This window comes from Rhinolophus sinicus, chromosome 17, assembly GCF_057876585.1.
Source record: "Rhinolophus sinicus isolate RSI-liver-muscle chromosome 17, RSI-T2T, whole genome shotgun sequence".
Lineage (NCBI taxonomy): Eukaryota > Metazoa > Chordata > Mammalia > Chiroptera > Rhinolophidae > Rhinolophus > Rhinolophus sinicus.
Window position 1 is genome coordinate 100,921,992 of NC_142517.1, and position 20,791 is coordinate 100,942,782.

The 20,791-nt window shown below is 39.3% G+C and overlaps 1 protein-coding gene across 1 annotated transcript; it reads left to right on the forward strand.

Annotated features, from left to right (window-relative positions):
• The first annotated feature begins 2,739 nt into the window (after nucleotides 1-2,739).
• On the forward strand, nucleotides 2,740-11,913 carry COMMD2 (COMM domain containing 2). Its single transcript, XM_019748847.3, has 5 exons — nucleotides 2,740-2,894; nucleotides 2,989-3,066; nucleotides 3,776-3,858; nucleotides 4,907-5,080; nucleotides 10,886-11,913. Exons 1-5 carry the CDS (start codon nucleotides 2,828-2,830, stop codon nucleotides 11,081-11,083), a joined length of 600 nt encoding a protein of 199 aa, XP_019604406.1. The 5' UTR covers nucleotides 2,740-2,827; the 3' UTR covers nucleotides 11,084-11,913.
• The last annotated feature ends 8,878 nt before the right edge of the window (nucleotides 11,914-20,791 follow it).

The following is a 20,791-nucleotide window of genomic DNA, read 5'->3' on the forward strand; positions in this document are numbered from 1 at the left end:
ATTGCCACCTTATGTTTCCATGTTATTGTCTTTATTCCTCAAGTATAACCACTGCACTGAAATTATTTGATTGTCTCTCTCACTTTACTGTCATATTCTAGAGGGCAAGGACATAGCTTTATTCATCTCCAAATTACCAAGGCATAGCATATGCCCGAACCTTTGGATAATTGCTCTATAAATATTTGTTGAATTAAATGAGTGAATTTTAGGATAATCAAGCACATGGAATTCTCAATGATTTGTGCATATAAAATCTCCTATAAAATATAAATCTTCAGTTTACAAATCTTTCAATTGTTTAATTGATTGTTAAACAACCATTTATTAACAATAAACAATTGCTAATTTATTGTTTCATTTGATCATTAAAATTTATTTCTTAATGTGAATTTATTAGTTTATCTGAGCAACATAACAGCACTTCATGGCACAAAAGGACAGTCATCATTAAAATACTCATTTTACAAATGAAGAGGCTAAGTTTATAACATAAAAACAACTTGTTGGCTCTACAGGTAGTGTCAGAGCGAGATCTGGAATCTAGACTTGATTTTTCATTCAGATAATTTTCTCTAAACAACTACATCACATTTGGTAGTGAAAAATAATTCTATAAATTAGCCTGGGGAGTTTTAACTCCCAGGCTGGTTTCCCCAAGCTATAACTTGGTTTTTTGACCGCCGTCTTTGGCAATCCCATTCTACTGCTCCCCATTCTCTACCTTCACCTCCCCTGCCTCCACTTCATCACAGGGTAGAAAGGCTATGTCATATTGGTATTAATATAATATTGTATCTATTTGTAAATTCATTTCAGCACTTCTTATTCCCTACAGACAGTACCCTATATACAATGGTTCGACTTAATGATTTTTCAATTTTACAATGGTATGAAAGTAATATGCATTCTGTAAAAAACTGTACTTCGAATTTTGAATTTTGATCTTCTCCTGGGCTACCGGAATGCAGTCTAATTACTTTCTGGTGATGCTGTGTAGCCCCCAGTCAGCCATGAGATCATGAGGGTAAATAACCAATACTCTACATTGCACTATGTTGCCAGTGTTTTGGTTTGTGTGTTTTTTTCGGTTGTTGTTTTAGTTCAATGTTTCAAACATTCTTCAGGCCCAGTGTGCTTTCAACTATGTATGTTGATGATGAATACACATACAACCAATTTGTTTTCACTTTCAGTACTGTATTCAATAAATTTTATGAGACATTCAACACTTTATTATAAATTAGGCTTTGTGTGATTTTACCCAACTGCAGGCTAATGTAAGTGTTCTGAGCATGCTTAAGGTAGTCTAGGCTAAGTTATGATGTTCAGTAGGTTAGGTGTATGAAATGCACTTTTGACTTTTGATATTTTCAACTTACGATGGGTTTTTTGGGATGTAACACCATTGTAAGTCCAGGAACATCTCTACATGTATGGTTCTTGAATATCTCCTTTGAACCAGTTGAAACTGTTTATTGTAACCTTATTGATTCTCTCATTAATTCATGATTACACTACAATCTTGATGTGTGTTCATTATATATTTATAAAAGAATCACTTTACCTTTTCTGAACATTGTTCTTAAATAATGGCCATTTTCTCAATAATTTATGAATAAAAGCTTCTTCAGGAAATGATGCCATTTTTGCTTATCTGCCACTTATAGTCTAAGTAAAAATTGTATTCTCTCTAAACGCTGCTTCAAGACCTAACTGCGTTAACAAGTTGAAGGACCTGCCTTTCTGTGCCATAGTGGAGGAAAAAAACGATTTCAATTTCAGTCAGATGTGAGGGACAAGATAGACACAGAGAGCAAAGCTGAAAAACTTCCACTTTCATTTCTGCCCAGGAAACATATAGTATAGAAAGAGTTGTCTTAATCCCTAGATATAAGACAGATAAAAAGCGTCTCTCTTTCTCTCTAGGTCTGTCTCCTGAATATCCATACACAAAGTGGGTGAGATTTGGAGAGTCATATTCCTATCAATTAGCAATTCTATGGTCTCACATTTGAACCATAGTAGGTAAGAGACAACTGGGAAAAGAAACACATTCTCATACCCCACTCAACATATAAAAATAAAGACATTGTTCTAAACTCCGTGAGCATCCGCCATTGTAGGCATCATCATTTTATACTAATTTATAATGACTCATAGAACTTGTTACAGACCTTCATCTTTCGGCCTGCTGTGTAGAATGGACTTTGGAACAGGTGGTCAAAGGATCTGATCCTCTCTTTCCAGCTCTGTCACTGGTTTATTACATAATTTTGGAGCTCTGATTCTTCATGTGTAAGAACAAGGTCATGGCTATTAAACATATTAAATGAGATAATATAACATACAAAAGCTCTGTGCAAAGTAATAGCTCTATAAAAGTTAGTTTGAGTTGCTCGACCTGTCAGTTTCCTTATCTCGAATGGGAACAATAATGGTACCTACCTCATAAGGTTCTTGTGAACTCTAAATGTGTTAATAAATGTAAGAACAATTCCAGATACAGTGCTTAACAAGTTAGCTATTGATGTTATTAATGTAAGTTCCACCAGGGGGCGTGTCGGATGTTTAAACATCTTTTCGTCTCCCACAGAGTTTAGCACGGTGCACCCAGCAGCCCACGTCTTTACGAGATATTTGCCAACGGACGAATGTTCTGCCAACATCATACACCGCAGGGGCCGTCTGAGTGTCGGACTGCCGTAGGCCGGAACCGAAAGCTCGGGATGCTGAGGCGCCGGAGCTTCTTCGCGTTTGGACGCGAGCCCCGGAAGTGGTGAGGGCGGGGTCTGCGCGGATCGGGGAAACTCGTCGCTCCGCGAAGATGCTGCTGGATTTGTCCGAGGAGCATAAGGAGCACCTGGCCTTCCTGCCGCAAGTGGACAGCGCGGGTTAGGGGACGCGGCAGCGGAGGGTGGTTCAGTGGTATGGGGAGGCGACCAGGGGGAGCGCCCGGCGCTCATGGTCTCCTGGCTTCCATTGCAGTGGTTGCCGAGTTTGGGCGGATTGCGGTGGAGTTCCTGAGGCGAGGATCGAACCCCAAGATCTACGATGGCGCGGCCAGTAAGTAAGGGAAGGGTGCGGCCCTTCTGGATGGGTGGGGAAGTGCTAGCCATTCTCTGTGGTCCTGGAGCGAAAGGGGTTGTTGCGACTCCGAGGGTCCTGTTCCCGTTGTGCTAGAAGAAAACCAGAAAGGCTCTTCGGTCAGGGCGCAAATCCCACCCGTCCTCTAAGTAGCTGTGAGATAAAAAGCTTCTATTTTAAAGCTTCTGTTAAGTCGGCTTTTTCATGTTTAGAATAGACATAATACCATCCGCCAGAGATACTATAAAGTATAAACGTTAAATGCAGCAAAGTGTGTGGAGTAGCCGATGAGCCATAAGGATCATGCAGGTGTTTGACTATTTGTTGTTCAGACATCTGCTTCTGATGAAATGGTGTTTTTTTCCCGCTGGACGAGGGGCGGTTTGTGAGATTAAGTCCGGCCCTTTGAGTTCCTCTTCAGCCGGGTTGGAAGGAGCTGCGCATTCAAAACAAGGACCGTGCGCGTGGTGCTAGTCTCCGGGGTCAGCATTCTGTGAAGAAGCCTACACGGCGGGAAATGCTGACCGCATTTGGCTGGGAGTGGAGAAAGAACACGAGGCTGTTACCAACTTATTTTTAGTTGCAATGTTTGAACACAGAAAATAATGGATAATAGTTAGTCTTAAATAACAGTTTGGATAAAAGGATAAATATCACACAATAATTTATTTGCTCATTTTTTCCCCAGGAAAACTCAATGTGAGTAGTGACACTGTACAGCATGGTGTGGAAGGATTAACATACCTCCTCACTGAAAGCTCAAAGCTCATGGTAAGGGCTTCTGTGGACTCTTTTTTTTTTTTTTTTTTTTTTAAGCTTTCATTGGGGAAGGGTAACAGGACTTTATTGGGGAACACTGTATACTTCCAGGACTTTTTTTTTTTCCAAGTCAAGTTGTCTTTTCAATCTCAGTTGTGGAGGGTGCTGTTCAGCTTCAAGTTGTCCTTTCAGTCTTAGTTGTGGAGGGCGCAGCTCAGCTCCAGGTCCAGTTGCCGGTTGCTAGTTGCAGGGGGCACAGCCCACCGTCCCTTGCAGGAGTCGAACCAGCAACTTTGTGGTTGAGAGGATGCACTCCAACCAACTGCGCCATCTGGGAGGCAGCTCAGCTCAAGGTGCCATGTTCTTGGAGGGGGTGCTGCCCACCATCCCTTGTGGGACTTGAGGAGTCGAACTGGCAACCTTGTGGTTGAGAGCCCACTGGCCCATGTGGGAATCAAACCGGCAGCCTCCGGAGTTAGGAGCCTGGAGCTCTAACTGCCTGAGCCACCGGACCAGCCCCTTCTTTTGTTTTAAGCGGACCTTAAGAAGGTCCTGTATACTCTGTATCATAGTCCTGGCAGGTACCTTCTTATTTCAGTACTGTTGTTAATAGTTTATAATTGATTTGGTGAAGCCATGCCTAAACAATATGATTATAATGTGACCTGCTGGTGTGAATACCTCATGTTCCTATAAATTCGAATTGCCTCTAATTCTGCAGGTTATTGAACCGTATACCACAATATGTATCCTAAGAGGAGGGAAAATTAAACCATTTACTTTTTTACATATTAGCAATATTTGGCTTGATGGAGAGAATAGGAATGAACACTGGGCATTTTAACAACTCTTTACATTTTATACTTTAATAAAGTATTTTTATGTATCAGAAACTCAGATTTTGGAATAGTGGGCAAGGATTGCCTTTAAGGAGTGTTGTTTCTTTTACTAGACAGAAAAGAATTAGGGGATATCATATTCTCTTGTGTATATCAAGTATTTTAGCATTTAATAAACAAAGGTACATTTTGATGTTCTGTTAAACTTGATTCACTTTTAGATTTCTGAACTGGATTTCCAAGACTCTGTTTTTGTTCTGGGATTCTCTGAAGAGTTGAACAAGTTGTTGCTTCAGCTTTATCTGGACAACAGAAAGGAGATCAGAACGATTCTGAGTGAATTGGCACCAGATCTTCCCAGTTACCACAGCCTTGAATGGCGACTAGATGTACAGGTATGACTTTTTTTTTAACCTGAAATAAAATATAGGATTTATTTTAGGTTTATGTCCTCAGTCTTACTGTATTCTTTACCACCTTAAACAAAATCTGGTTTGAAACTAGTTTTTTAATGTTCATTTTCAGACCGTTTCACAAATAGTTCATTTTCTTATATTTTTAATGTTTTCAAATTAGTTTAATTTGCAAAATTTATAAGAAATAAGTTATTTTGAAAAAGGAGATGGTTAAGTGGTGCTTAGATTTTTTAAAACTTTTCTATTTAAACAAACACATACAGGAAAGTGCACAGGTCCATGTACAATTCTGAATTATCACATGGTGAAAACACCCCTGAAACCAACACTTACCCATGACCAGCACCCCAGAAGCATCCTCCTGGTCTCCTGCCAATTATTCTCCCTTCCTTTTCTTCCTGCCTTCAGATACATAGATTACTTTTGCTGCTCTTTAACTTTCTACATATGGAACAATTCAGTAAATATTCTTTCGTCTGGCTTCTTTTTAAACAAAATATTTGTGTGATTCAGTTGCTTTTAAAGCCACATAGATAACCAAAAGGGAGTTTTCAGACTATTGCATGTAGCCCTTTATCAAACAGTGACAGATAAATTAAGAGATGTTTATTGAATGTCATTTATTTGCTGACTAGAGCTGTGCTAAATGCTTTGGGAAACAAAAGAAGCGTAAGATACTTTCTCAGCTGGAAAAGATGTTATCTGGTTAGGAAGGTTAGATGTTCTCACAGTAACTAGTAATTAAAGATAGTTATAAAGTATGGTTCTGGAGGGGGGAAAAGAATACAATTGTATAAATCAAGGTACAACGTAGTATTTTTAAAAAGCTATAGCTCAGGTAGTTCAGTTCGGTGTACACAGGAATGATCCAGAAAAGATTCAACAAAAGGAGGTGAAATTTCAGAAGGATAGATGAGTAGAGAAAACCAGGGTAAATATTCTTGACAGGAGACAGCAGAAGCTGGAAAGGCCCACATGGATATGGGAATGAGCATATTGAATATGCAGTATAGCCCACTAGCCAAACTTGACTGCGTATTGGAATGATCGAGGAGATTTAAAAAATTCTGTGTTCCACTCCCAGAGTTTCTGATTTACTGATACGGGGTTTGGTCTGGCCATCAGGGTTTTTAAAAGCTTCCCATTCACCCAGGTAATTCTAATGTGCAATAAGTTCGTAAACCACTGTTACAGTAGATTCTTCCTGATTTGAATGGTGGTGGTAAGGTGGTCCAAATAGGTTATAGAAATTCAGTTAGAGGAGTTTAGCAATAATCTAGTGTGATGAGTGTGTGAATGGATATTAACATGGGATATGGTATTATAAACCAGGTTATAGGCTCTGTGAGGGCAGCTACTATGTCTTGTTCACTAGTGTGTCCCCAACACAATACCTGGCACATAATAGGCATTCAGTGCTAATATAAAAAGGTGTGGGGTGGGGCTAGTGGTGGTAAGCACTTTCTTAAATTATTTATCAAATATTTCCTGTATACCTATTATGTGGTGTGGATACAGTAAAGAACAGGACACAGTTTGTGCTCTTGGAGACGACATAAGCAGCAAGTGCTGCAGAGTTCATGGGCAGAAGGAGATCACCAGTTAAGCCTTTATGTTTAGGTCCTCATAATAACCAGGTGGAGGAGACGGGATGGTCACGTTCATGGTTCAACAGTAATTGATCTTAGACATGTTTACCTCTCGTGTGGGGATATCTTCTGACATTTGGGGTCCAGTAGTCCTTAGAAGGTCTTTTTTTGGCTTTATTGATTTGCTTGAAGTTTTTCCATTATGAAGACGTTTTTAGAAGTCAGAAAGTTAAGCAATTGAATTTTCTAATATTGAACTCAAGAGAGTTCATTTGTCCACTGAAATGAATTTGAATGGCTATGTTACTGCAAGGATTGATACAGTTTCAAGTTGCGAGTATATTGAAGGAATATTGCCTCACAGTGAAATGCACTCAAGGACTAAAAAAGCTACTCAGAACTAACTGATTTCCTGAGCTTAGTTGAAATTATTGCAAGGAATTTTAACTGGAGTGGACTCTTCTGCTTATGAAAGGAAGACTTACATGAAGACCATGTAAAATGCTAGGAAACTAGTAATGGATACAGAACCTTTCATTTTTGGGTAACTGATTTATCTCATGGAGACTGGTAGTGAATGGATAGTTACCATCTAATTACTGTGCAGTTGCTTATGGTAAATTAAAATTAAACATCATAGTTCAGTTTCTAATTGAAACATTTCCCATACTTCATAAATGCCAGCATAATTAATGCCTTTGTTAATAGCATTAGTAAATTGAATGCATCTGAGATTGATGGAGGAGAGAGTTACCTTTAGGGCTGATTCATTTCAAGTTGCTGTTGTTATTTTTACAGGAAGGACAGAATTTCTTCTCCAATAAAAAAATAAGCCCAGGTCAAGAACTCTGTGGGCTACTGTTCTTTATCCTATAGTACTGTCATTCAGATTTCTTTCGGAGAAAAAACTAGGCCTAATTATATCTTACTAGGTATTTGTTAGGGGTATTATATAATATTTAGAAATTTTTTTTTTTTTTAACAGGACTTTATTGTGGAACAGTGTGTACTTCCAGGCCTTTTTTCCAAGTCAATTTGTTGTCCTTTCAATCTTAGTTGTGGAGGGTGCTGTTCAGCTTCAAGTTGTTGTCCTTTCAGTCTTAGTTGTGGAGGGCGCAGCGCAGCTCCAGGTCCAGTTGCCGTTTTTCTAGTTGCAGGGGGCACAGCCCACCATCCCTTGCGGGAGTTGAACCGGCAACCTTGTGGTTGAGAAGACATGCTCCAACCAACTGAGCCATTCGGAGCTCAGCGGCAGCTCAGCTCATGGTGCCGTGTTCAATTTTAGTTGCAGGGGGCGCTGCCCACCATCCCTTGCGGGAGTCGAGGAATTGAACTGGCAACCTTGTGGTTGAGAGGATGCGCTCCAACCAACTGAGCCATCTGGGAGGCAGCTCAGCTCAAGTTGCTGTGTTCAATCTTAGTTGCAGGGGGTGCTGCCCACCATCAACTCGAGGAATTGAATAGGCAACCTTGTGGTTGAGAGCCCATTGGCCCATGTGGGAATCGAACCGGCAGCCTTCGGAGTTTGGAGCATGGAGCTCTAACTCCCTGAGCCACCGGGCCGGCCCTAATCTTTAGAAATTTTTGAAAATGGTATAGGTATTATCTGTAAAGCTTATTAATTTAGATATCATGTTGTCTGAAAATTGGAGGATAGATTGAGTGACCTTAAGTCCTTCAACAAAAAATTTGTGGCTTAATTACACAACTAGATACATTTGATCACTATCTGACAGTGCAGATATACAGGAAAAAGAAGTATAAGCAATGCATAATTGAATGAATAAGCAGTATTTTCAATCATCATATTTACTACCGTTTGTCTATCTATAATCTTCTATACTAGATAAACGATCTTAAAGAGATACTTTACTTTACCAAATACCTGTTTTAGGTTTGGGGACTGGTTCATCTATTGTTTTCAAATTATTTTGAGACATTGAATTTCAGCCTTAATCAACATTTTAGATTCTTTTGGATGCCCAAATCACCTAGAATTAATTGGAAGAAGTTATTGTGTTGTGGTATTAAATTAATCCTGAAATCTTAGGTTTAGATTTGTTACTCACTTGGAAGCCTCTTCAGTTTGGCTTTTTGTCCTTTTGACATGACTCCAATAGTCCTAGATAACAATCTTGCTTTCTTGTATAACAAGATGTTTCAGGTTCATCTTGTCCAATTCCTGTCCCAGACTTCAAATAAGCTACTATTTCAAGGAGGTCCTGGTTACTTTTAAGGGAGAATGCTCTTCAGCGAGCCCACTCCGGTGCTAGGGTTATATACCATCACTTCCAAATTGGTCATAGTTTCTAGTGTGTTTTTTTTTCTTTTAATAATATGTCACTAGTACTTATTTTTTAAATTTTGGAATATACAAACAAAAGATTATAGGTATTGGGCAGGCCTGGTGGGTCAGGCAGTTGGAGCTCCGTGCTCCTAATGCCGAAGGCTGCTGGTTCGATTCCCACATGGGCCAGTGCCAGATGGCTCAATTGGTTGGTTGGAGCACGGGCTCTCAACCACAAGGTTGCCGGTTGGACTCCTGCAAGGGATGGTAGGCTGCACCCCCTGCAACTAAGATTGAACACCGGCACCTTGAGCTGAGCTGCCGCTGAGCTCCCGGATGGCTCAGTTAGTTGGAACGCATCCTCTCAACCACAAGGTGGCCGGTTCCACTCCGGCAAGGGATGGTGGACTGCACCTCCTGCAACTAAAAACGGCAACTGGACCTGGAGCTGAGCTGTGTCCTCCGCAACTACGATTGAAAGGACAGCTTGACTTAGAAAAAGTCCTGGAAGTACACACTGTTCCCCAATAAAGTCCTGTTCCCCGTTCCCAATAAAAAAAAAAGATTATAGGTATTCAGTTTAAAGAATAATATTAATAATAAAACAAATACTCATTGCTAAGCTTAAGAAATAGAAAACCAGTATGTTTGAACCGCCATCCCCCAGTTACAACCCCCTCCCAGTCCTGTGGAGCACTGTCCTGAATTTTCTTTTTAATCTTTTCTGCAGATTTTTTTTAACATACTTTTTTTCAGTAAACTATAATTTTTAGATTTCATGTATTCTTTTGCAATTTACTTTTTTTTTTTTTTTTTAAGATTTTATTGGGGAAGGGGAACAGGACTTTTTTTTTTTTATTGGGGAACAGTGTGTACTTCCAGGACTTTTTCCAAGTCAAGTTGTTGTCCTTTCAGTTTTAGTTGCAGGGGGCGCAGCCCACCATCCCTTGTGGGAGTCGAACCTGCAACCTTGTTTGCAACTTACTTTTTTGATTGAACATTTTCATTTTAGATTTATTCATGACAATCTATGTTGTTGTAGTGCATTTCTTTTTGCTGCCATTTAGTAAGCATTTCATTGTATGAATATCCTCACTTTATCCATTCTGTTAAAGAATATTTGAGATGTTTCTAACTTTTGACTCTTAGAAACATACTATTATAAAAATATGTATATGCTTAAGAGTTTAAGGCCTACACCTAGGAGTAGAATTGCTGGAAATATATATTGTTTTCCAAAATGAGTCTCTCATCACTCTCACGAGCAGTGGATGAGCGTTCCAATTCCCATTCCAATTCCCATCACGTGCAGTGCCCCATGTGGACAGGTTTTTAGTTCTTGCTTGTCTGGTATGTGTAAAGCAGTATCTTATGGGTTTATTGGCCATTTTCTTGATTCCTAATAATGTTAAGCACGTTTACCTGTGTTTATCTGTTTGTGTTACTTCTTTTGTGAAGTGCTCGCTTAGGTCTTGTGCACAGCTTCCTTGGTTTTGTGTTTTCTTTCCTTATAAATCAGAGCTGTTCTTCATACATTCCGGATACTAATCTGTTTTTGGTTATATGTGTTACAAAATATCTTTTCTCAGTTTGTGGCATTTTTTCCCCCACCATCTTAAGCTATCCTTTGAAGAAAATTTAATAATTTTAATGTAGTTAAATTTGTCATTGTTTTCATTATGATTTATGCCTTTCATATCATGTTTAAGAATCTGTGCTCACTCTAAGGTTGCATATATAATCTCATTTCTTTTTTCTTTCCAAAGGTTTTTAAGTGTACTTTTCACTTTGAAGTCTGTGATTCATGTGAAATTTGATTTTTGTGTATGATGTAAGGTAATTATAAATATTATATATTTGGCATGCTAATTAAGCAGTTATTATGCTCTTATTCCATTTAAAATCAAGCTTGCAAGCAGAAGCCTCAGGCAACAAATAAAACCATCAGTGACTATAAAGCTCCACCTTAATCAGAATGGAGATCACAGCACCCAAGTTCTACAGACAGACCCAGCCACCCTGGTCCATTTGGTTCAGCAACTGGAACAAGCATTGGAGGAGATGAAAACAAACCACTGTAGGAGAGTTGTGCGTAATATCAAGTAGTCCCAGTTTTAAGGTTTATTCCCTTTGAATTACTTGTGAATTAATAATATGCACACATTACTTATAAAAACTAATTTTTTTATGACTTGATGGTGATAAATACATGTAGATTCCATGGAAGTTCTTTTCCTGTGACAAGATATGGAGGTCATATTGAAAAGCTAAAGTAAAGTTCCTTTCCTGCTGCTAAATATGATCCGCTCCTTAACAAATTAAGATGTATTTGATATTTTAAATGTGTAAATAGGATCGAATCAACTGGAAGTGAATCTGTACTGTTGATATTTTCTGTATATATGAATGACTATCCTTTTTTGGTATTTCTTTTCACTGCTTAACTTTATTATTTTCCTCCTTATTGACCAAAGTTTGAAAATAAAATTGACAGTTTAATACTCTTACTATTCAGAATGTCTCCAGACAGTTCAATGTTTTTGACCTTTAAAAAGCAACCCATCGATGTTAATAGCCACAGAATAGTTGGAAATAAATAACAGTTTTTTTTAATGCTATACTGTTTAGGCAGTTCGTGCATTTTTCTTGGCATGTGAAGCTAATAAGTACTTGTCATGTTGCTTAAGTTTGAGTTGTGGCTAATTAGCTTAAATAGTAACTCAAATTTGTGTGACCATATATTGCATTTTATCAAGGACAACTTTTTTCCCTAACACCCAAAGCATTTAAGAAACATGCTATCATTTAAATTTATAAACAATGCATGTAGGAGTAATATAATCAATTCGTAATTCTTTGGATATAAATTAGTGTCACTTTTATAATTTTGTTTGAATAAAATATAAAGAGAGCAAAGGGAAACCATGTTTACCACATTCCAAGCAAATATCTCTTCTTCCTTACAACTCGATTTTCTTTCGTTTTTCAGTAGGTAACTAACTACTCATATAAGCTATTGGCCTGAAAAGCCCAGAGGCTGATGTGTCAGATCAGCTTGAGAGAGTGCAGGGACACAGGCGACTTAAGGAAAAGAGGAGACTTAAGGGTAAAAATCATATGGAAGGGTGGAAATGGGGTACATATTTATCCAGGGCCTTCTTCTGAGAGTCTCATCCCCTGGAGCAACCCAGGATGGCCTCCAGAGCCATCAGACCAAGCTGCCCTGTAGGCCTATCAACACTTTGCTTCCTGAGAATTAGAGATTTTCAGGTCACAGTGACCTCATGTTTCTTTCTCTCACCAGGGAGCCTAGCAGGGAAGAGGCCAGTGAAAGAAAAGCACAGTTGAAATGGCCGCCCGTTCGCCCCCTGCAGACATCTGAGTCACTCTTTTTTCCCTTAGGTATATGTTCTGCAGTTGCAAAATAATTTTATCAGATATTAGCAAACTATAATCAGAAATAATTTTTAATTATGGTGATAATGAAGCTTTCATATGAATAACCTCACAAATAAAAGAAAACTATTTATTGCATGAAATAGTAGCATATGTCATTGGGTTTAAAAGCAACATGCCTGCCAAGGTTAGATGATAAAAATAGCTCTGTGAGGCTTCCTATTTGTCCACATTTGGTGGAAGATAAGCGGGGCTGACCCCAGCCAAGACTGAAATAATAGCCCTGTGTCTCCTCAGGGCAACCTTCCTTCCACCGCATATCCACTGTCCTTACCCCAATCAAAACAAGAAAGCATGTGTTATTCTTTTTTCATTTGTATCAAACTCCCCTGGCCCCCTTTCTCTATACTCCATTATTCTTTCCAGTGTTCTGCTTTCACCTATTTGGGCCGAAGTGAGTTGGGAGCAGTCTCCCAACTTCGTTTTGAACCTGGGGCTCACCTTTTAGTGCAGGCCATCGAATGAGCCTCTTCCTTTTCTTGTTTAAACATCCCATACCCCTATGGATTCCTCTGCCTTGCTATTTTATGGCACGTTGGATTTTTTTATTTTTTTTTTGTAGCTTGTATATGAACATGTTTTCTGCAGATGGAGTCACAGGTTTCTTGACTCAGGGTAATGTGCCTTTCCATGTATAACTATCTAAATTCGTATTAAAACATTTTGGATTATGAGCGTGCTGATTTTTCTGGATTGGCTGATGTGTGTTTAGACTTAAGTGTCACATCCTTCATGTCGCAAACCCAGAACAGTAACATCTCAGCTTTCAGAACAGAGCTGTGAGTAGGAAATAATCTATGTATCACAAAGTCTTTACATACTTCACCCACTGGAAGTCTCCTTTGTGTTTCACAGGATTTCGATGAGCTTGTTTGTTGATGTCTCCAAGCTGAGGCAAATTTAAAGCAGTGAATTGGAAAGGTGGTGGGGAAATTATAAGAAAATATACCTTCTTTGAAAACTGAAAAATAACCTGACAGTAGGGAAAGTTTGAAAAATCATTAAGGGGGCCAGCCCGGTGGCTCAGGCGGTTGGAGCTCCGTGCTGCTAACGCTGAGGGCTACCGATTCGATTCCCAGATGGGCCAGTGGGCTCTCAACCACAAGGTTCCTGGTTCGATTCCTCGACTCCCGCAAGGGATGGTGGGCTGTGCCCCCTGCAACTAACAAAGGCAACGATCTGGAGCTGAATGGTGCCCTCCACAACTAAGACTGAAAGAACAACTTGAAGCTGAACGGCACCCTCCACAACTAAGATCGAAAGGACAACAACTTGACTTGGAAAAAGTCCTGGAAGTACATACTGTTCCCCAATAAAGTCCTGTTCCCTTTCCCCAATAAAGTCTTTAAAAAATAATTAATAAAAAAAAGAAATGTTAGAAAAAGATTGTTTTAAAAAATCACTAAGTGTGTGTTATAAAGGACGCATGTGTGGGAGCCCTTAAAATTCATAACACTATGTGGCCTTTTAGACTGTAACCCTATGGGAAGGTTCAGAGGTCAGTCTTTGGAGCTGGACAAAAGGGTTTGAATTTAGGCTCTGTGGCTTCTTATGGGTCCTTGATAAATTCCCAAAGTTTTGTTTTCTTTATCTCCAAAAGAGGAATAACACCTACCTCATTGGCTTGTGGGGACTAAATGAGATGGTGTATCTAGAATGTTTAGCATAGTACCAGGCTTTAGAAAATCCTCATGTTAGACTGAGGATCTCACTAGTTTGTAGCCTTGAATTACGTACAATATATTCTGTTTAAGAAACAGAAAACGTTACCTGGTAGTTTCTGGGTGGTAGGATTATGGCTGTTTCTTTTCTTGCTTAATTTCTATAATTTGATGACTCAATATTTTTTAGAAACAGCTTTCAAGTCTGAAGGAAGGAGAAAACGGATCAGGGAATTTAAATACACTTTTAGTAATATTTTCATCCAAAATTTTAATTCTTGGAATGATACAGTTCTCCAGAAAACAGTCATTCAAAACTACTCAATCCCCAAAGGACTCAGATGGACAGACCGAGGGTTCTACATAGAGGCTTTGTCTAGAGGCCCTTTTTTCTGTCCATTTTTCCTCCATACCAGTGAAAGAAGAATGGGAATCTCAAGAAAATATCTAAGCCAGCTCTTTTTCTAGGTAATACAGCATCTAACCAGAGCATTATCCTGTATTCTTAATCTCCAGAGGAAAGCACATAATACTTAGTAGTTTTTCACAGCCCTATGGTCAGGAGGTTCTTTCAGCCGCTGTATTAAAGTCTTCCTGCTATAATTTACTCACTCATCTCTGTACTTATTTTTTAAAATACATATTTGATTAAGTCCCTCCTTAGCTTACCCTTTCACAGTTTCCATAATCATAGGTTAGTCTCATCTCTTTTCCTTTCTCAAATGGTAGAAAATATTTTGGTGAAAAGGGTGTCATAAGACATTGCCTTTTATTTAAATACATTCACCTTTGAAACCACCATGACTGTTATGTTCAAACTTAAATACTTTTTTAAAAAAACAAAACACGCCCAACTCCATCATTGACATGGTTAGTTCAGTGAGCTTTACAAACTCTGAAAATGATGATTTTATAATTATAAAAGCAGAATAAGCTCATTTCTCAGCTTTGCAAAGCAGTATCCTATGGAGAGAAGGAAACAATGATATGCTTTATGGCAATAAATCACATGTTTAATGGTTTGATCACTGAATAGTAAAGGCGCCTTGTTTTATGTTTACATTGCTGCACTCCTCACTGCCCAGGCGCTCAAATGACTTCATTATTCTTGATAGCCACAAATCCGTAAGATTCTACTTACCATAATAGGGAAATACGGGAAAAGTCATTTTATTTCCTTAATGGGCTTAAAGTGAAAAGGAGTGTGAGGAATACAAGTACCTACATGAATGTACCTGAACGTGGCCTCTACTCTGGGTGTTGCCGTTTTAAATCTAAGCAACTTTTTATGAGAGGGTTTTTTTATAATTATAAATTGTTATCTATAGGAATCTTACTAATTCTGTGGCCTTCAGAGTTGGAGGCCATGCTCTTACTGTACTTGAGCCAAGATTGATGCCTGTTAGTTGCAGACTACAATTTTCATTTTCCTTTCTTGCAGTTGTCGTATCTTGTCTTGCAGAATAGTCCGCCCAACAAGCTAAAAAGAGAGGCAACACAGAAAGGGATTTTTGCCCTTTCTCAAGAACCATGTGAGGTCTTTTACCTCTCATATTCTCCATTTTTCTTAGTCCTTACTCTCTTACATTGAACTATAATCCACCCATTTATGTATGGTATTGTGTTGACGGAAAACAAAGCAACATGTAAAAGCTTTTCAAGCTGTTTTATGATGGTACTGACTCAGTTTTGTTAAATATTGATTGAGTTCTTAGAGTGATCCGTGGAACAAAGGATAAAGTCCTAATCTCAGTTTAGAATGCTCTCCTGCTACTCCATACTTGCAAATAGTTTAACCCTAACCTCATCAGGCTTCAGAAGAGAATCTCCTCAGGGGGCTGTTCTGAAGAAGGGAAGCTGCTCTGGGCTGCTGTCTGCTTGAACCACTTTTCCTTGGAGCTCCATCTCCATATGATTCAATGGCTAGAGCTGGAGGAATGTGCAGAGGAAAGAATAGATCACTCTCGAATACTATGGAATACTTGGGCGTGGTTAGGGTGCCAGGAATGATCCTTACTCTTTCCATTGAAGTGGGGTTCCCTGAGGTAACCAGAGGTGTGATGGGAAAAGCAAATCAGGTTCTTTTTTTACCTGCATGCCAGTGTTGTGATTGTCATAAATCCAATGAGAAGTGGATGCCTGTGGTTTTGAAGGAATGTGCTTAGTTCACAGAATGAAAAGGCTTCTCAGTTAACTCAAAGGCTAAAAACACACAGATTAAAATTCAGAGAATGAGGAAAAGAAAATCCAGGGAAGTCTTTGGGTTTCTTTGGGGCAAGTATAGATAATAGTTAGGATATGATTTCCTGGCATGGTCTGCAAACCATGCTCTTATTCCAAATAAATAAAAAGTTCTTACAAAGCTCAAGTGAGTTTAAGTGCTGCAGCATAATAAAATTGCTTGATTTGCAGCTGAGACTTGCAGAATTCATAGACTAGGAGAACTAAGAAAGTCTGCAGGAGATTTTTTTTGGCACCTAGAAGACGAAAATGATTGGTCTCACGGTACGAGCGATGTAATTAAAACCTTTTTTCTTAATGTTTAGACTCTAAGGATGTAATTATTGGGTATTTTTTTCTATGCTTTTTTCTTCCAACCTTTGTCTACAAATAAATACCAAATTCCATGCCTTTCTTAGGCCCTTAGAGCAATTTATTTTCATGCCAAACCTCTCATTAAGCCTCCTCCCTCCCTTTAAAAACATTTTTATTTTTGAGAAATAATTCATATAATAGAAAATTCATCCTTTCAAAGTGTACAATTCAGTGGGTTTTAGTATGTTCGCAAAGTTGTGCAACCGGCACCAATATCTGATTACAGAACGTTTTCATCACTCCAAAAAGAAACCCATATCCATTAGCAGTCACTCTTCACCCCCCGCCTCCAACCCCTGGCAACCACTAAGCTACTTTCTATGGATTTGCCTCTTTTGGACATTTCGTGTCAGAATTATATAACGTATGGCTTTTCGTGTCTGGCTTCGTTCACTTAGCATAATGTTTTCAAGGTTCATGTTGTAGCATGTGTCAGTACTTCATACCTTTTTATGGCTGAATAATATTCCATTGTATGGACACTCACTTACTTTTTACAGTATTTGTGTCTCATTCCTGATGCTATGAAATTTATCTGTTGCATTTTGTTTTGTAGTGTTTATAACAGAACCTCTAACAGATTTAGTAATGTATTTTCTATGATGATGGTTTTCTAGAATTATCTTCCCAGATACAAGTAGAAAATTCTGAGAGCAATTTCTTTCTAGTCATTTGTTATTCTCCAGTGAGCTGTTTTATTTTCAGTCTTATTCAAAAGTTACACTGTATTGGGAGCTAGTCAGCTAAACTGTGGAAGAGATTCTTAGCTGAATTCAGCCCCAAAGAAAATTCTATTAGTATTATATCGCTTTTTATTTTAATTTAAAAGATTTCCTACTAAAATGAGGGATGTTCTGTGGGCATTTTATAGATTTAGAGAAGATAGGAAAGCAACTAAGGAAGATTTATGTCTTCCTATATTCACTTTGTATCTTTTTCATATTAGAATATTAGAAAGGTAAAACTATTAAAAATTGATAATAACTGTATCACTCCTCAGAATACTTCTGAACTAATTTTGAGTGCACTGAGCCGTCTCTGGAACACCATTCTCCAGACGCTGCAGCTGCTGAGCCTCTGCTCCCAGGGCTTATAAGCTAGTGGAGGAAAAAGGAAGGAAAATAATGTTGATTTAGTCAAAGTGTGAGTAAGTGTAGGGAGAGACACAACAAACGAGGGGCTTTGCGTATATAGACAGGGAGTGAGCAGTTTCCGCTAGAACGTCAGGAGGCACGTTTTTCCCTTGGTTGTTTTTGCTGTTTTGGTAATTGCATCCCATTTACCTTTGGGGAATAATCTCTTCCCCATTGAATATAGTTGGGTAGGACTGTCTGACAAGAGACCATGCCTTCCGCTATTCATGCCGAGCCTGTGAGTCTCTCTCGGGACTTGGAAACCTGACGAGGCAGAGGGAAGGTGGTGGCAGCCTTGCATGGGCCTTGATGACCTGTCCATGGCCTCATGAAGATGTTCTTTCTTGTCCTTTATGGACCTGGTCTCAGAGCTGCTCCTTGATTCTGTAGAGTACCTAATACATACCCAATAAATTTGCTCTCTGCTTAAGTTCAGGTCTAAATAACCCTAAATGTTACAGAGGCTAACAATACAATTAGATTAATTTAAAAAATTGCATACTTTATTTCATGGGATTTTTGTAAAATACCTCTTTTGTCAGGCATCTAAAAGTTAGGGATTATTAATAAGGTTGTTAAGATTGTGTAAGGTGCCAGATGGGCACTGGGCTTATCAGGGGGATCACGTCATAGACTGTTTAGATGCCGGACCAATACGCTATACACCTGAAGCTGAATGTCATATATATATATGACTATATACATATATAGTCACAGGATGTGGAGTACAACACAGGGAATAGAGTCAATGGCATAGTAACAGCTACATACAATGTCAGAGGGGTAGGAGATGCGGGGGTTGTCACTTTGTGAGGGGTGTAAATGTCTAACTATTACATTGCTTTATACACCTGAACCTAATAAAATTAAATTAAAAATAAAAGTTAGGCATTATTTTAGGACATAGGTTGAGTGCAACAGACTCATAATTAATATCTCACAGTTGATTAGAGAGATGAAAATTCAAAACAAACATCCTTAATTAGCATTTTGCTCTTAATGCCGTTCTGTTCTTTTTATTTGCATCCTGTGTCCTCTCTATCATGTCTCCTAGCTATTTCTTTAGAAGTTACAATGATCTGGTGGTTTCACTGTAATCTTTTTAATTAATATATTACGGTTTGCTTGTAGAAATAAGATAAAAACATAAAACAGTAATTATCAAATGAAACAGTGCCAAGAACCGTACCTGCCACATAAGAGTTAAAGAAATCAATGAACAAATGAACGAGGAAATAAGAGTGAGTGAATAGTATGTACAGTGTGCTCTGTGGAACTTCAGAATAGGGAAAAAGCACTTCTGCCTGGCGTGGCTGGAAAAAAGTTTCTGAGTTGTTGAGAGAAGGGCAGGATTTGAGCACGTATATGAGCAAGGTGGGCGTTCTGTGCAGGAGGTGAACAAAAGGCAAAAAAGTGGACAATCAGGGCTGCACTTCTGTAGCCTGAGCTGTGGTATGGCTTGTGGTTGCTGCTTGTGTAGGTCCCTGTGCCGAATGAACCCCTATCACTGCAACCTTAGATCCGGCTCTCCCCTCGGGACCCATTTCCCTTTGCCTTTTCTAGTGCAGGTCGGTGTTCTCTGGAGCCTTGGGTATTTCAGGTATTGGGTGGGGGCATGTGTCAGTGTCATTTACCCACTGTGCCTTCGAACTTTCCCCTTTCACCCTTGTTTCAAAGCACTAGCTCATTAGAATTTATACTGTTCAGCTATGCCCCCTTTATCATTAATAGCTGCCTTTCATGTACTTGCTGGATTCTTCCTCTTTTCTGTCCACCCGTCCATCCATCCACCTATCCATCCAACAAGTATTTATTGAGCACTTACTATGTTCCAGGGTCTGTTTTAGGTGCTGAGAATACAGTGGGAACAAGAGAAAAATCACTGCCCTCGTGCTTTCCATCTAGTGGTGTGATGGACAATAAAGAAAATAAGCGTGTACTATAACTTTAGGTTGTGCTAAATGCTCTGAAGGAAAAGGAAAACAGATTAGGGGTTCGAGTGAAGGGTCAAAGTTGAGAGTGGCCGTTTTAGGTAGACTGGTCAGAGAAAGCTGACAAGATGATGTTGGAGCAGAAACCTGAATGAAGTGAGGGAGTGAGCTGTGGGACATTTGGAAGAAGAGTATTCAAGACAGAAGGAAAAGTATATGCAAATGACCAGAGGTGCGAATGAGGTTGGTATGTGTGAGGAACTGTGAGGAGGTTGGTGTGCCTGGAGGAAAGTGAGGGCAGACGTGATCAGAGCAATGGGCAGCAGCAAGATTAAGCGGGGCCTTTAGCTTCCAACTGTTCTTCTCCCCCAGGTTCTTCCATCAGACTGGTACGTGCACGATCTGTCCAACACCTTGGCTTCTCCTTTCCTTGATCTTATTTCCCAAGGTCTTTCCTGTTTCTTTCAGCCTCTTGCTTCCCCTGGTATACGCTGGACATTGTCATCCACTGAACTGTTCTATTTCTGAAATCACAACTTCAGACATCTCATCCTCTGAAATCGATCCAGTTCACTGGTCAGTTACTTCCGACAGTCCAGCTCCTGAGATTCAAATGGACCTTCTATTCTCCTACCCTACTCTCAGCCTCTGCCTGTCCACATTTCCCTCCTTGTCCAGCTTCGATTCACAATCCATCACTCAAGCCACCCGTCACTGCCAGCATCCTACGTCCTTTCCATTTCACCTTCCATTGCACCTGTATTGCCCACCATGTATGAATTCAACTGTGCATCTTTTTTCTTGCTACTTCATGGGCTGCTGAGACCTACAGGAGAAATATGCAGAATCACACTGATTATCAAGCTTATATATGAATGATCATCGATCTCATTTAAGCCTTTAACATTTCCTGACTAGCCTACTGTTTCCCTAGTCAGCTGTCTCCCGTTTTCAACAACTATTTCAAACCTTCTCCATTCGCCTTAAACCTCTGACCCACCCACCACCCCCTCTTCATTCTCTCTCGATGACTGCCTG

Bases quoted from the DNA above. Each gene is read 5' to 3' on its own strand.
- COMMD2 (XM_019748847.3), top strand. From the start codon at position 2,828: ATGCTGCTGGATTTGTCCGAGGAGCATAAGGAGCACCTGGCCTTCCTG. The intron at 2,895-2,988 runs GTTAGGGGACGC...CTTCCATTGCAG, and splicing joins GCCGCAAGTGGACAGCGCGG to TGGTTGCCGAGTTTGGGCGG. The intron at 3,067-3,775 runs GTAAGTAAGGGA...TTTTTTCCCCAG, and splicing joins GATCTACGATGGCGCGGCCA to GAAAACTCAATGTGAGTAGT.